This window comes from Verticillium nonalfalfae, assembly GCF_003724135.2.
Source record: "Verticillium nonalfalfae strain VnAa140/NRRL 66861 chromosome Unknown scaffold_7, whole genome shotgun sequence".
Taxonomy (NCBI): domain Eukaryota; kingdom Fungi; phylum Ascomycota; class Sordariomycetes; order Glomerellales; family Plectosphaerellaceae; genus Verticillium; species Verticillium nonalfalfae.
Window position 1 is genome coordinate 131,209 of NW_021167232.1, and position 14,473 is coordinate 145,681.

Here is a 14,473-nt window from a genome sequence, read left to right on the forward strand (position 1 = left end):
ACGTACTATGCAACGCGATGAATCATTTACTCCTGGGTTATGCTCCGTCTTCCAAAAATATTGTTTCCTATGCCAAAGCCCCAGGGACTGAATATAGCCTTTCTTCCACACACTGACGTCTAGGGCAGACATGTCCTCTTTGCTTGTCGCTTCTCCTCTCCCGCCGTCTTCCGTTTGCTCGCGAATAACTTGAAGATGACCGGATTGGCCGGCCTCGTCCGCGCCGACGCAGCTGAATCCACACGAGGATCTTCCTCCACGGACGTCGCGGGCGTGGTCGACAAGTCGCGTGACGGCTCGGGCGTCCACACCTCGGGATCCTGAGACGTTGTCGTCGTTCTCTCAGACTCATAGTCCGACGGCGGTGCGTACGTCTCGTCAACAGCACGGCGGCCGCGCCAGTCGGTTGCGCGCTCGTTATCTCCGCGATGCTTGCGGATCGGCAGGACCGTCTCTGGGCCGAAGATGGATTCGTCGTGCGGGTCGTACGCTGTCATGCCGTGCGCGACCGTGGGGGATGAGCGTCTGCTGCTCGTCCTCCGCGGGGTGATGACCCTGCGCATGGTGCCGTGTTTCCCTGGCGTCGGGTAGCTGTGCGAGACGTCCGTTACGGTAGACCGCTCGATGACGGGGTGGCGGAGGGGTGTATCGGGCGTGTCTCCCCTCTTGCGCCGAACCAGCGTCGTTTCGGCGTCGGCTTGCGGCTGCTGTCGTTGCGTTTTGGCCTGCTCTACTTCCACGCCTCTCATTCTCGGCTGGCGCACAATGTGCCTCGGCAGTGGCAGGTGCTCGTCACCCTTAATCAGAGACCCGAGCCACGCCGCGCGGAACGAGAGGCCCAACGCTATCGACACCTCCCTCGCGACGCTGTTGCCGACCGTCTTCCACTGCTCGGCCGGCGTGCCCAGTATGACCTCGTGGTCGCGGAACCCTTGCGCGCGTCGCGCCTCCATGACGGTCAGGATGCGGTTCTGCTCCCAGTGCAGCACGGCCCGGCCGTACCCGTCGCTGGGGCTCGGCGTCGTTGTGATGGTGCCCATGAGCTTGTCCGGGTGGAGACGGCCAAACGCCTTGGACGACGGTCCCTGGCGTTTCGCCTGCGGGTACAGGCTCATCTCCGCCGCCGTAATGGGCCCGTGGCCCTTGTTGTATGCCGTGCTGAGGTTGAGGCCCCACGGCCGGGTGGGCATGCAGCTGAGCTGTGGACGGAGGAGCCGCGTGACGCCGATGCTCTGCCGGTGGTCCGGAAACGGGATGCAGCAGTCAGCCTTGGCGTCGGCAATGTCAGGCAGGTCGGCGAGCGCCTGCCTCGCCGTGACGGAGGCGAAGGCCGTCGGCATGAAGGTCTTGCGGAGCATCGGCTCGCCGTTGGACAGCAGTCCCAGGGACCGTGAGCGCATCGCCAGGGGCAGATGCGACTGCATGGGCACCTCGGGTAGGCGCAAGCCCGGTGCGGCAAAGGCGAGAAAAATGCGGCTGCGACTCTGCGGAGAGCCAAAGGTCCAGGCATCGAGCAGAAAGAAGTGCGTCTGGTAGCCCATTCCGACAATGGCACATATGAGCTGGCAGAAGACATCCTCCTCGCGCGTCTTGCGCCCCTGAATCATCTCGACGACGTTCTCGAGGAGCCCGTACTTCGGCCGGTAGATGTCGATGAAGGAGGCGAATGCCGCAACGAGTGACTGGTTCTTCCGCTGGTTGGGGGTCGTCTTGTCCACCGTTAAACGACTGAAGCCGGGGCAGGGGCTTCCTCCCGATACAAAGTCGACTTCGCCGACGGGCGGCACGTTGCTCGCGAAACGCCCTTCGAGTGCCATTCTCACCAGATCATCGATGGAGCCTGCGAATGGGCTCACGCGGCTGGGATCGTCGAGGTTCGCCATGTAAGTATGGACTGCCCGCATGTTAATGTCGTTGGCCCACCGCATCTCTATGGCGCCTGACTCCTCGAGTCCTCTCCCAAAGTTACCACCACCACAGAACAGGTCGAATCCTTGCAGCTTGGTGAAACCCTCCGAAGGATCCATGCCTTGCCTGAACGTCTTTGGAAACGGTCGCTCACGGCTGAAGGGCTCGCACGTCTTCGTCCCCGACGTATTTTGCAAGTAGGTGGATATATAAAAGGCGTTGCCCACACCGTCTCGATCGTAGGGCGTCTGGACAGCTTCACCTGGGCCGTAATAACGTATGAGGCAGCGGCCGTAGACTGCGGCCAGCAGAACGCTGTAAATTTCGTCCGAGTAGACGAGCTCGTTTGGACGTGCTTGGCTGTATGGGTCGACCTCTATTCTTCGCAATAGTTTACGAAGCTGAATTCTTACGCCCGGCTTTGTCGGTGCCGTGACAAGCTCACACGGCTCAAGTCGCTTGCCGGACGGGTCGAGTAGAGCGAGCACTGTCTCTCCCACACGATAGTTGTCAGGGTCGACGACCCGCGGTGCACGATGAGAGCAGGTCTTATGCTCCTCCTTTAACGTGATCCACCGATGCTCCTCGTGCAGGTAAGTCTGTCTGCAAAAAAAGTCGGCGGAGGTCGGCGAGCCACCCCATTGTATCGCATGAATCTCTAGAACCTCTCCCTCCTCGATCTTGTCGTGCTTATCGTAACAAGAGCAATGGTCAGAGAGGAAGAGCTCGTTGTCCCAGGGATACTTCATCTGCCCGCAAATGGTGTCGACGGGGCGATATATCCAAATTACGTCGAATGAGCGTGTACCAGCTTTGCTGACGTGTATTCTCTGCACAAGGCCAAGCCAGCGGTCGATGTCGTCAAACCCCGCGGCCACCTCACGCTTCCATTTTGAGTCTAGGCCTTCGTCGCGTGGCGTCGAGATTACGTCGCCCACACATACTGCGCGTTGCAGTCCTTTGGCTCGAACAACCTTTGTCGTGTCGAGGTGCCTGGCCGACTGGAGCATGTGATTGCCTGGCTGAAGATGTTGCTGTTCGATCAGTGCAGTTCGAAGCTTTTCTGTCTGCTGGCTGAGATTGACCTCTTCGAGCAGATGACCAAAGGGCATGTGAGCAAAGCAATCGTAGATATAGGGGGTCACCACGGTTGGTGGAGGTGTGCTGCTCCTTTTGCCATCTTGAGCTCTCAGATTGCTTCCTGGCAATGGCGAGGCACCGTCAAACCCACCAGACCCGGACTCCTCGGCCTCGGGGGACTGATCGGCTGAAACACGGCCAGACGCGTCGTTGTGTACCAAGCCATACGGCTTGTAAGCCGTGTAGCTCTTAATCTCCTTCCAGAACGTGTGAAAAAAGACCTGCTGGGAGGTGAGGACACCGTGAGCCTCTTTGTAAATGAAGTCACTGTAGGCGTTAACAGCCACCCGGAAGTCTGTCCTCCCATATTGGTTCAACCATCGATTGAACACGGCGTTGCGGCCATGGGTCTGAATGAGCCATCTGTGGAAGTGGGACTTGAAATGTCTAAATTCTACGCGACGCTTCTTGTCGCCAGCGACAGCCATGTAATCGACAACGTGCTTGGCCAGGTCGGCGATCCACAGGAAACCATGATGATAGCGCGCGTACTCCTTGGCGGGTGTTGTGAGTTTGTAGTATATATTCTTCTTGCCGATTCTTTGGTTGAGCGTGGAGCTGATCCAGATCCGGTCGCCGACAGTCGGCTCGGCCATGCCGTAGTTACCCAGAGGTAGGTCTCCAAAGGCGATGCCACGCACGAAAAATTTGGCATCTCCACAAGAAAGTATCCCATCAGCGTAAAGAGTGCTGTGGGCGTCCTTGGTGCATAGTGTCTGAAGTGGGCGCATCTCGTACGGGTATTGTCGTTGATGAGGAGGCTTGTTGCGATCAGACAGCGAGTGCCTGTAGACAACGAATTGACCGAGTTCGATTTCAAAGAAGTCGTCACTGGCCGGCGAGGCGGCGTTCTTCAGCAGTGCTTCGACGGCACTCTTTTCCTTCCTCTCGGGCGCGGGTGCGCAGAAGCCAGGGAAACTGGAGACGGGGTGGACAAGGGTGCTCTCGGGTATTGTGACTGTAAAGCCACGAGATCTGGCCAAAGTATCCACAGAGGGAGATAGCAGCCGTCCGAGGGTCTTTCCTCGTTCATCTTGTACAAGGCCTATTTCGTCATTTTCCCAGGGCAGGAGGTCACAGGGCTGAAGCGTCACGGCATCGTCGTCACGGCCTTGGGGAGTCGAAGAACGTTTGCCGTCGGGAAGCCACTCGTCGTCGACTTCAGGCCAGTATCCATCCTCTATAATGTCTTCTGTATCCCCAGCATAGGCGTCCTCGGGGTTAAGAATGCCACTGACTTCTCGGGAATGCGTTGAGGAAGAGTCGTCGGCAGAAGTGTCAACGTCATCTGTGAAATGTCAGCAGGACACTCAGAGAGCCTGGGAATAGCAAGAGCGGACCATATATGAAGTATGGCATTGTTGATTTAAGACGAGTGAGACATGAGGAAAGCGATTATGACTGCCAGACTGCGGATATAAAGAGGGCACGCCGAGAGGCGCTTCGAAGGCGTCGAGGCCGCTTGAGGCGTTCACATGCAGGGCAGGCGACACAAAACCGGCCAGGATCCTGTAGGGTCTGTACCGAATCCTCAGAACGACAGCTTGCAGAAGAAAGAGACTATGGCGGCAGGAACAAGAGGTTCGAAACAAAGGCCGAGGAAATAAAAGATGATGTGCTAGGATCCCAACAAAGACGCCTAGTTCAGCTACTCGGTGATGCATGCAACGGATGCCAGATCCAGATTTTGGGTGGGAAGTGGCCCAAACAAATTAAATTGTCGATTTCCCGGAAAAAATTCTAGTTGATCCCGTTCAAAAGTTCGTGGGTGCCCTTTTTAGCGTTGAATGTGTGCAGCTGAGATGGTGAAGTATGTACGAAATGTCCTCGGATGTAGGTCGAAAGCAATGACGCCATATAGACCGTAAGACTCGGGCTTATCAGTGAAAACTCCAAAGAAGATAAAGAGAATGAACAAGTGTCACGGTCTAGAAGGCGGCGCCCTCATAGACGTGACTCGACTCTTTGGGGGCAGGCTGGCAGGTGATGTTTCCTCTGGTGTTTATTGGGGATGCGAACGAAGCGATAACCCCCTCAGCTTGAAGGGGGTATTAATATGTCCCGCCCACCTCCACTGCCGAGCTTCTATCGATACTCTTAACGTGTACATTCGCAATACTCTCAGCGTATATGACAATTGTCAAGCCAAATGCCCAGTTCGTTGTTAAGGTACACATGATTGAGTATGCATGCAGTTGCTCCGTTACCGTGCCCTTATGTAGAGTTCGATGGCTCCCCGTCTACATTCACTGTTCACACGCTTTGTGCAAGATGTCGCAGACTCATTGTCAAAGAAGAACCTCTCCGCACGCATGCAGCAAGATGGTAGAAAAGAAACAGAGTTGGGTATCTAACGGTCTTCAGACCGGTCTACTAATCATGACACGGGGTCGCGATCTATGCGGCCTCCTTCTCCTCGTCTTGCATGTACTCCATGACAATGTGCCTCACCTCAAAGACGACCTCGACAGCGATCAGTATGATGATGATCCATTCGAGTCGCGTGCTGTGCTGCTCGCTCGACATCTCGCGCAGCACCGTCGAGATCTCCTGCGCATAATCCATCTTCTGGTTCAGCGTCCTGATCCGCACATTGACGTCCAGTGCCCGGCCGACCTGCTCGTAGTACCCCTCGAGCCCCAGCTCGGCGCGGCTGTCCCAGAAAATGTCGGGCAGCGAATCCGTCAGCTCCGAGTAGTGATTGAGCCGCGCCCGCAGGCTCAGCAGCTCGCCCGTCTTCTGCAGGATGAACTTGCGGCCCATGGGCACGCCGGCGCCGCGCGACAGCGACGCGGGGATGTCGCGCGTGCTCTCAAAGTAGGCCGTCAGCGCGCTCTCGAGCACGGCGAGCTTGGTGCTGCGCGCGAGGCCCGACGAGAAGGCAATCTTGGCCATGGTCGTGTCGAGCGCGTTGCCCTCGCGCGCCTCGAGCCGCGTGCCCAGCACCACGACGTCGCCCTTCATGCCGCTGCCCTCGCGGCCCGCGTCCGTCGTGTATTCGAGGTCCTCGACCTCGCGCTGCGCCGGAGCCAGCGGCACCTCGGCCGCCGGCATCAGCTGCTTCGTCACGACGTCCGGCGGCAGCGACCACGTCACGATCGTCCCGGACGGGAACACGAAGATGTCGCCGCCGTTGACCCCGCGCGCATGCACCACCTCGGACGCCTCGAACCCGGCGTTGTCGGGGTCAATGGCGAAGCCGTGGGCGCGCAGGATGTCGAGGACGCTCGTCATGTTGAAAGCTTCGGCGACGCAGACGGCCGACGTGACCATGGCCGATTCTGTCGTGTCAGGCATCTCGAGGACCGGGTCATCGGCGGGCCGCTGCGATGGTCGCTGGGCTATGATGGCGACGCGGCGCAGCGAGTTCTTCGCGCCGGCAGCTCGGTGCACAGGCTTGCGTTTCGATGCCGCCGCTGGCTCGACTGTTTGGGGCTCATCGTTGCTTCTCCCGCGGTGGGCTGCGGCGTCGCCGTTGGAGGAGAGGAGTACATTCGAGGTGAAGAAATCGCGTTTTCGGGGCAGACCAGCTGCGCTTGTGAGATGGAATGCTCGTCGTGGCCGCGGGGCGAACCTGGTGGTAAACAGGCCACGGCACAGAGCCGGGGGAACCTTTTGCTGACAGGACCACATGATTGCGAGTCTGCGGCAAGAAATCAATGAACAAGGGCAGACCGTATGGGAGCTCCGAGTTCAAGATTCTCGGTGCAGGGACCTTCACCGAGGCGGACCTCGGTGAATGACTTGGAGTGACCAATGATGTGCACTGGATTTGCTTATCTTATCGCACTCGACGAGGAAGCTCCGCCAGCGCAACCTCGCATTTTCATGTCGATTGTCACTGGCTCTCGTCCCCCAGTTGCGCTCTGCTCGACCACCAGCAAGATTCCTCAATCTATGTCAGAGTAAGATTCGCTATTTACAATGGAGACATGTGGCGCGCGCCCTTCTCCAGATCACAGCTCCCTGCCCTAGCGAGGCGGGCGAGGGGCAAGCCTGAGGTGAGTGCTCGTAACATGCATCCTCCAAGGGGTTCCGCGGACTGACAACCGGCTATGACAGCTCTCGGCGACTTCACGATCCTCAATACACATCGAAAGTAATAAGGCCACGGAAGAACCATGCCAGAGGTTTGACGAGCTGGCACGAGATGTGCGCAATGCCTCTCGAACAAGGCACCAGACCACTCCAGACTCCTTCTCTAAGACAGAGCAGCCATTAAACGCTACACGCGAGAATCTCAACAATCAATCCATACGAAATCCTCAACTCAAGAGCGTTCGAAGAGACGCTGTGCAGACAGCACGACCAATCAAAAAGATAGATCGGAAGAATAAGCCTACATATACACCGGCGCGCCTCCTCGACACCGCATGCCGTCTCTACCGTGGCGAGACGGAGCTCTCGGCCTCCGACCTCGAAGCAGCGAGCTTCCTCGCCGGCTACAGCAGCGCTCGTTTGCCCATTCTCACAGCTCAGTGGATGCTCCACTGCAATTCAGACCTCGAACCCAGCGTGCGCTCTCTGCTGCCCGACGTCTCTGCGTGGTCCACAAAGTTCGAACCGTACACGGCCAAGGGGTACCAGCGAGATGATGTTCTCCATTGGGTTTGGATTCTTACGGCGAACGATCCTGACGAGCGAGTGCGGCGCTTCCTCTCCGACACCCGACACAAACCATCCTTCATCCTCAATCACCTCCTAAATGATGCATATTCCGGTCGTGCAGAGCTCCTGCGCCCTCACTCTCTCTACGGCATCATCAACCACTGCACTTCACTCTACGAGCAATTTTGCCGACCAAGCCCTCAAGGAGAAAACTTGGCGCCAGACTCTCGGCCTCTGGATAGTCCAGACGTCGTTCAGGGCATCATCGGCCGGTTGCTGTCCCATGCTCGACGTACTCAAGCGCAGGCTGTCATTCCCATTGCGAACCTTGCTGCTACATATCTTGAAGCCCTTACGGGCCCAACGGAACGACGATTGTTTGAACTTCGGTGTCGCACGTTCAACTTCATCTTAAAGGAGCTGTCAATCCCGCCGGCGAAGAAACCATACGCCACTGCTCATCACAGCTGGGAAGCCATCCGTACATTACTGCAATTCTCATCAACATTAGAAAAGCCTCTCATTGTTGAACGAGAAAGCTACCGCGGTATCCGTCGAGTCCTGCTGGCACTGCAGAAATCCCCCGGCGAACGGGACACGACAACGACACTGAAAAAGACCTGGCCGCCCTACAGACTACCGAGGAACGGCCTTGAAGAGGCCATGGAAGCAGACGAGTACTACAGCAGGACAGTCAAGGCTGGTCTCATGATGCAGGACTCGGGCTACGCCAAGGAGGAATTCGATATCGCCACGGATATCCTCGGGGGTCTAGGTCCCGATGGGTCGCCGACGATCCAGACGCGGGCAAACTATCCCGTCCGCAACGGCTCGGACCAGTCCATATGGGCCGCTCAGATCCGAGCCACGAGAAGCGCAGAGGAAGCATGGCAGGCCTTCCAGCATCCGCCGCAGCCCGGGATGGCCCCCCAGACGGAAGTGTTCCACGAGATGATCCTCAAGGCGCTGGCGAATATTGTGGATCCCCACCATGATAACCTGCCTGGCGATGGACGAGAGACCTTTTCGCATGATACCCTCAACTTCAGCGAGTTTGAGAGGGCACGCCTCGCGCCACCCAAGGTTTTGCAGCTCACAAGACACATGGAACAATCTGGTGTTCGTCTCGACGAGAGGTGTCTCAATGTGCTGTTGCTGCGCTCGGCGAGCCTTGACGAGGCAGTCGAGTACGTGCAGCGAAGCTCGTTGAGCAAGACGCAGCAGGCTACAGTGGACTGCGCGTTACGAGGCACCGACGTGGCTTTCAACTCGGTGGCCGATCAAATCAAGGAGATCTCTCAGGGCACCTTGCTCGCCGTCATTCGATTGCTCTGCAGAACCCGCCCAGGCTACGGAATGTCAAGCCGTACAATAGAAAGGGCTATGCAGGTCGCCAGGCTCGGCTGGACAGCTGTCGGTTGCTCCAACCCAGCGCCCTGGGAGTTTATCCTCGAAGCCCTGGCCCGATCTCGAGTCCTGGCCTGTGGAGGGGATCCACAACAGAACAGCCAGCGCGCCTTGCTCCTGGCGGGCCACGTCATGAAAGAGGCCGAGGCATCATGCGGCCTCACACTACACATGTTAAGCAGCTTCGCGCGGGTAACGCAGAAAGTACTGCACACCAGACTCGACGGGCTCCTCGAAAGCCTGACAGGAGGCACGGTCCACGGCGACGACGCTGCGCTCCTATCATTCTTCGTAACAGGCCCACCGCAGGGCACGACGAGGCGACCGCACTTTCACCACTGGAACCGCGCCGACCCAGGCCTAGCCACGACGGCAGACCTCGCGGCCGCGGCCCTCCGCAGACTCCGCTCCGCCTGGTCCGACCTCGCCAGCGCGACGACGAAAGGCGCCGCCGCCGCCTCCTCCTCCAGCGCCAAGCTCGGCGACACGGTCGTCCTGGCCGGCGCCTCAGAGGTGAACACGCAGATGCTCGCCCTCGCGTCCCTCGGCGACGTCGACGCCATGGCCGCCCTCGCCGTCTGGACCGTCCGCCACGCCGACGGCATCATAGCCGCCACGCACGCCAAGCGCACAACCTGGCTCACAGGCGTCTTCCACACCTTCCGCGCCTTCGCCGAGCCCCTTCTCGACGAGACCGTCGTCGCGCCGCTGCGCCGCGCCGTCGTCGAGGCCGGGCAGCGGGACCGCTGGCTCTACTGGCCGAGCGACGACGAGGTCGCGACGTTTACGCAGAGCGACGTCTCTGGACGCCTGGGGCGGCTGCAGGATTTCGTGCAGCTCGTCGCGAGGGAGCGCGAGGACGACGGCGGCGATGGCGGCGCGCTGCTGGAGTATCGCAGGGAGCTGCGGCCTGGGGCCGACGCGGTCGCGCAGGCGGAAGAGCGCGCGAGCCGGCGCTATGTCTGTCGGGACGAGGTCGAGTGGCGCCAGACGGAGGGCGAAAAGTCGCGCCATCGAGTCGTGCAGGGCATGAGGGTGTGAGTGCGACAGCACGATGTACAGCTAGGTGTAAAGTGGAATGTACCAAAGAAGTAGAGTAAACATGTTGACCGAAAACAACAGTCACCATAAATTGATCCCTCTGCCACAAGACAATGAGAAAGACGAGATAATAAACACATGTCCAGAGTTACACAGCAATACTGATATTGAAACAAAAACCACCCACTGCAGAAGGCAGCAAGTAGCTAGGCCGGAGGGGATAGGGGGCGTGTGGCGGATCTCGAAAAAAAGCAAACAACTTCTATACAACGCGGGGGACAAGTGTCCCCTCACCGAACCCGTTCGTCTTTGTCTCCCCATTCCCTTCATCCGTTCGATGATGTATGATGTCTGTCCCCCTCGCCCTCGCCCTCCGCCTCCCCCACCCCCGTTTTCCCCTCCCACATCCGTCTCAGCCCTCGATAACCTTCGCTTCCCCGCCTCACCCGAAACGCCGAAGAAATATTGCCACTGCTGAGCCGCGAATCCATTCTCGTTCCCATTGACTGAGAATTCTTCTCCTTGTTGTTGTTGCAAAAGTTACAAACCTCCTGGTACGAACGGCTACGTATCTCCCACTTTCGTTCGTCTTGCTTCTGCTTTTCTCTTCCATCCTCACATGCAAACGACTTTACCGTACATAAGGCCCCTCCTCTCGATGCTGGGCATCTACGTCGATTGCTCCTAACCCTGCTGCTGCTGTTGCTGCTGCGCGCCAGGAATGACAGGCACCGGCACAGGCGTGACCCTCGCAGGAATAGTCGGCGTCCCGTTCTGACCCTGTCTCGGCGCGGGGCTCTGCGGCTTGTTGGCCACATTGTTGACGAGACGGGCCTGCTGCGCGGCGAGCTGAGCGGGGTTGTAGCTCGTTTGGTTTGCCATGCCACCCTGCTGCATCTTGTCGCCAAAGACGTTGCTGTTCTGCTGGGCGGCGGCCCTGGCGCGTGCTTGTTCAAGCAATCGCTGCTGGTTCTGGTCGGTGACGCTGTTCATGTAGGGAGCGGGACGACCTTGAACATGCGCATTTGGTCCAGGGGAGTGCGTGCCGTTGGGATACTGTGGACGATTGGCGGGCGAGCCATAGGGTGCTCGTGGCTGCTGGTGCTGCATGTGCGACATGTGTTGAGGGTGGGGTTGATGGTGCTGCTGTTGCGAGAGCGGTGGTGACGGGCTGTACTGGCCCGCCGGAACTTGTGGGGACATGGTACGTTTCTGCATGTTCGGAGCGCCATTGGTGTAGCCGCCTTGGTTGGGCTGGTACGTCTGGCCATAGCCCGGCTGGAAGCGAGCCGTGGGGGATGCCTGGGGCCCGGTATTGTTGTACGCGTACTGTTGCGGGCGAGGCTGAGTCGCGTACTGAGGCACGTTCTGGTGACCAAACGGTGTCTGGGTCTTGGCCAGTTGCGCCGCGTACTGGTTCGGGTAGGTATTCTGGGTCCGGAACTGCTGCCCCTGCTGGGGCGGCTGCTGAGGAGGCGGCTGCTGCCGGTATTGCGGATGCGGCATAGTGTGGGGAGCGGCGGGCCGTCCCAGATGCGGCTGCTGCTGGATCGGGGTTTGCGTGTTGCCGCGGTAGTACTGCGGAGGGCCCCCTTGCCGTGTTGGCGTGCCGTACGGCTGGTTGTTGCCATAGTTGTACGACGGAGCGCTGGGCGTGCGATGAGCTCCGGACGGCCGAGCCGTGCCGGTGGCGGCAGAAGCAGCACCGTGTTGCTGGCGTGCTCTGGCCTGAGCAGCGCCTTCATCTTCCATGACGCCCTTGTACTGGTCTGTGCGGACTTCCAGGTTAGTGCTCACGAGAAGATCATTGAGTTGATCACCGTTGAGCTTGGCGACGGCAAATGGCGGCAGCATTTTGACGATGAGACCCAACTGCGCCTTGAGCGCCTCGTACGTTGCAATCTCCTCCTCAGAGGGATTTGCTCCGGTGCCGCTCGCGAGCATGTCGCCACCACTGGGATCCCCGGCATACTTGTTGTGCGAAGATGGCAGCGACGTGTTGCGAATCCGCTGATAGGACGCAAGCGTGAAAATGAGGTCGTCCACTTCTTTGAGGAGCTCCTCCGTATCCTTTTCCTCGTCGGTTTTCTGGGGGCCCCAGATCTCAAGAGCCGGGTCAATCTTGTCGTCCCAGTTATCGATCGCCTCTTGGATGAGCTCCTCGTCAATATCCATAATCTGCGGTGTCGCATCAGGCTTCTGACCTGCCATGTCATCCTCGTTCTCCTCAAGTGCTGCTTCAACCATGCGGTTAAAGGTTCGCTGACCTGTTTGCTGCCAGTACATGCGACCGGCCAGGCTGGCGGGCACCATGGCAGCCGAGTCATCCTTGCAGGGAGCAAAGCTTGAAAAGGCAGCCCTGAACAGACTCTCCATCTCGGACACTTCCAACTCGGACGAGGACGGCTTGTGTCCTGCTAGACTCTGTGCTCTCTGTCTCTGCTTGATCTCCTTGCTCTGCGAGGTAGAGGAGGCGGCGTTGCTGTAATCGAGGAAGTGGCCAACCGTGACCTTCTGGGTGAAGTAGGTATTTGTCCGATACTTGGACGGTGCGGGGATTTCTGGGTGGCAGAAGTTCAAGACATTGCCCTTGGCCTGCGGTTTCGGCTGTTTCGGCGGCTGGAGGGGGGGCAGCGGCCGCGGCGACGAGAACAGCTCTCCCAGAGTGTAGGTGCGCTCCGTCTGGCGGCTCGGCAGTATGCGTGCGGAGGAGACGTGGACAGGCATAACTGAGCGGGACAGGGTCTCACTGATGTTGATAGCCTGCTGGGCACGCGCAGGCAGAGGCTGACTTGAAAAGAGCTGCCGGCCGCTTCCTGAGAGAGTCAGGACCACGCGGCCGGTGGTGGCCGCGTCGGGTTGCATCTTCTGTTGGGGGTCGGATGCACCACGGGGATAGTTCTTCTCTCGGCGGAATAGCTCAAGAGCCTTCTTCTTGAACCGCACGAGCCCATCAACAAATGCGTGGTTCTCCTCTGCACCGGCGCCGTTCCGTGAGGACTCGAGCTCGGCCAGCTGATCAGCAGCCGCCGCGAGCAGATCATCAGCAAGGTCATCGAGGAGTGTGTACTGTTCCTGGGCAACCTTGTCGGCGATTGTCACGGCAGCGGCGCCATTGGAAGACTTTTGTCGTTTCGCATCGGGCTCGTTTTCGGTCTCGGTGACGCGCAGTGGTCGCTGCAGAATGGAAGGTGTGGTGTCATAACTACAAAAAAAAAGGAAGGAGCGTCCAGTCAGTACGGATACGGCCGAGGAGGCAGGAACCAGACGTGGGTGCAGTTGGTGATGGACGGTACCTGGTGAGGACTTTGAAGTAGTCACGAATGATGGATTGCGGGTCCTTGAACTCTTTTGGTGGTTGTGCATCATCCATGTCCATGTCGGCATCGGCATCAGCGGCGTCGTCGTCGTCGTCCTTCATGTGCTCGTCGTCCTCGCGTTTTCTCTTGACGGGGACGTTGGAGTGACCGGACTCGGGGGTGCCGATGTGGTCAGGAGCTGGTGTCAGGGCGGGCGACGACGAGGCAGCGGTGCCGTTGGTAGGGAGGGATGGCGTGGGCTGCGCCATTTTGACGGGGAAAAGCGATGACCAGAGGGGCGGCGACGCGCCTTGGAATCAATCGGCGTGTCGTGGAGCGGTTGCGGTTGCCGCGGGCGATGATGGTCGTGGTGGCGGGTCCCGTTCGTTGTGATGGCGGACGGGGGTGGTTCGCGATGGCGGGCGTCGATGGTGGTTTGGTGCGCCTGGACTTTGTCGCGACGGGGACGCGCGCGCTGGCAATTGCGCTGCGCTCTGGTTCATTCACCGAGCAGCCGCCAGTGCGTCGTCGTAAGGGTCGTTTGGTGGAACGCCAAAAGGTCTAGTGGTGGTCAATCGTTACGGCAACAGGCCACCAAGGCTCGCCTTTGCGGTCGGAAAAGTCGCGTCTGATGAACCGCAATCGATGCAAGAAGGTGCAGGACCATCCAGAGGGCAAGTCGACCGATGGAATCCAACGAGAAGGCCAGCCTTAGTTGCAAATTGCGTCTAGACACGGGAATGGAGTACGAAGACTGACTGTCCAGGATCAGTTCCACACCCGGCAGGGACTTGTCTCTGTGTCCGTCCATTGATGGGCCCATGCAGACAAAAGCCTATAACGCGCTAGAGCACTTCACGCTAAGCCTATCCCGGCTGGGCCAGTGGGACACCACGTGACCAAGGTGCGCATCGTCCTCAGCCTCAGTCTGCTGTGCACTTACACAAGCTATACAGGCACCTGATACCTAATAACAATTGGCTTCCACTGGCTCAATGATACGCGATGAGTGGGTGTGTGTGTGGGTGTGTACCTGGTGGACAGATGATGCATCTGAGTTCATGTCGAGA

General features: G+C 58.8%; 4 protein-coding genes across 4 annotated transcripts; 1 reads left to right on the forward strand and 3 right to left on the reverse strand.

Annotated features, from left to right (window-relative positions):
* Positions 1–119: 119 nt before the first annotated feature.
* Positions 120–4,407, reverse strand: DIM-2 (DNA methyltransferase Dim-2; the record flags this gene model as incomplete). The annotated part of the gene is made up of 2 exons (XM_028642182.1): positions 120–4,336; positions 4,389–4,407. The coding sequence occupies 2 exons, from the start codon at positions 4,405–4,407 to the stop codon at positions 120–122; spliced, it is 4,236 nt and encodes a 1,411-aa protein (XP_028498554.1).
* Positions 4,408–5,445: 1,038 nt separating this feature from the next.
* On the reverse strand, positions 5,446–6,681 carry D7B24_008088 (uncharacterized protein; the record flags this gene model as incomplete). Its single annotated transcript, XM_028642183.1, has 1 exon — positions 5,446–6,681. The coding sequence occupies one exon, from the start codon at positions 6,679–6,681 to the stop codon at positions 5,446–5,448; it is 1,236 nt and encodes a 411-aa protein (XP_028498555.1).
* A 299-nt stretch (positions 6,682–6,980) lies between these two features.
* On the forward strand, positions 6,981–10,104 carry D7B24_008089 (uncharacterized protein; the record flags this gene model as incomplete). The annotated part of the gene is made up of 2 exons (XM_028642184.1): positions 6,981–7,049; positions 7,111–10,104. 2 exons carry the CDS (start codon positions 6,981–6,983, stop codon positions 10,102–10,104), a joined length of 3,063 nt encoding a protein of 1,020 aa, XP_028498556.1.
* Positions 10,105–10,788: 684 nt separating this feature from the next.
* Positions 10,789–13,672, reverse strand: D7B24_008090 (uncharacterized protein; the record flags this gene model as incomplete). Its single annotated transcript, XM_028642185.1, has 2 exons — positions 10,789–13,309; positions 13,401–13,672. 2 exons carry the CDS (start codon positions 13,670–13,672, stop codon positions 10,789–10,791), a joined length of 2,793 nt encoding a protein of 930 aa, XP_028498557.1.
* Between the last annotated feature and the right edge of the window lie 801 nt (positions 13,673–14,473).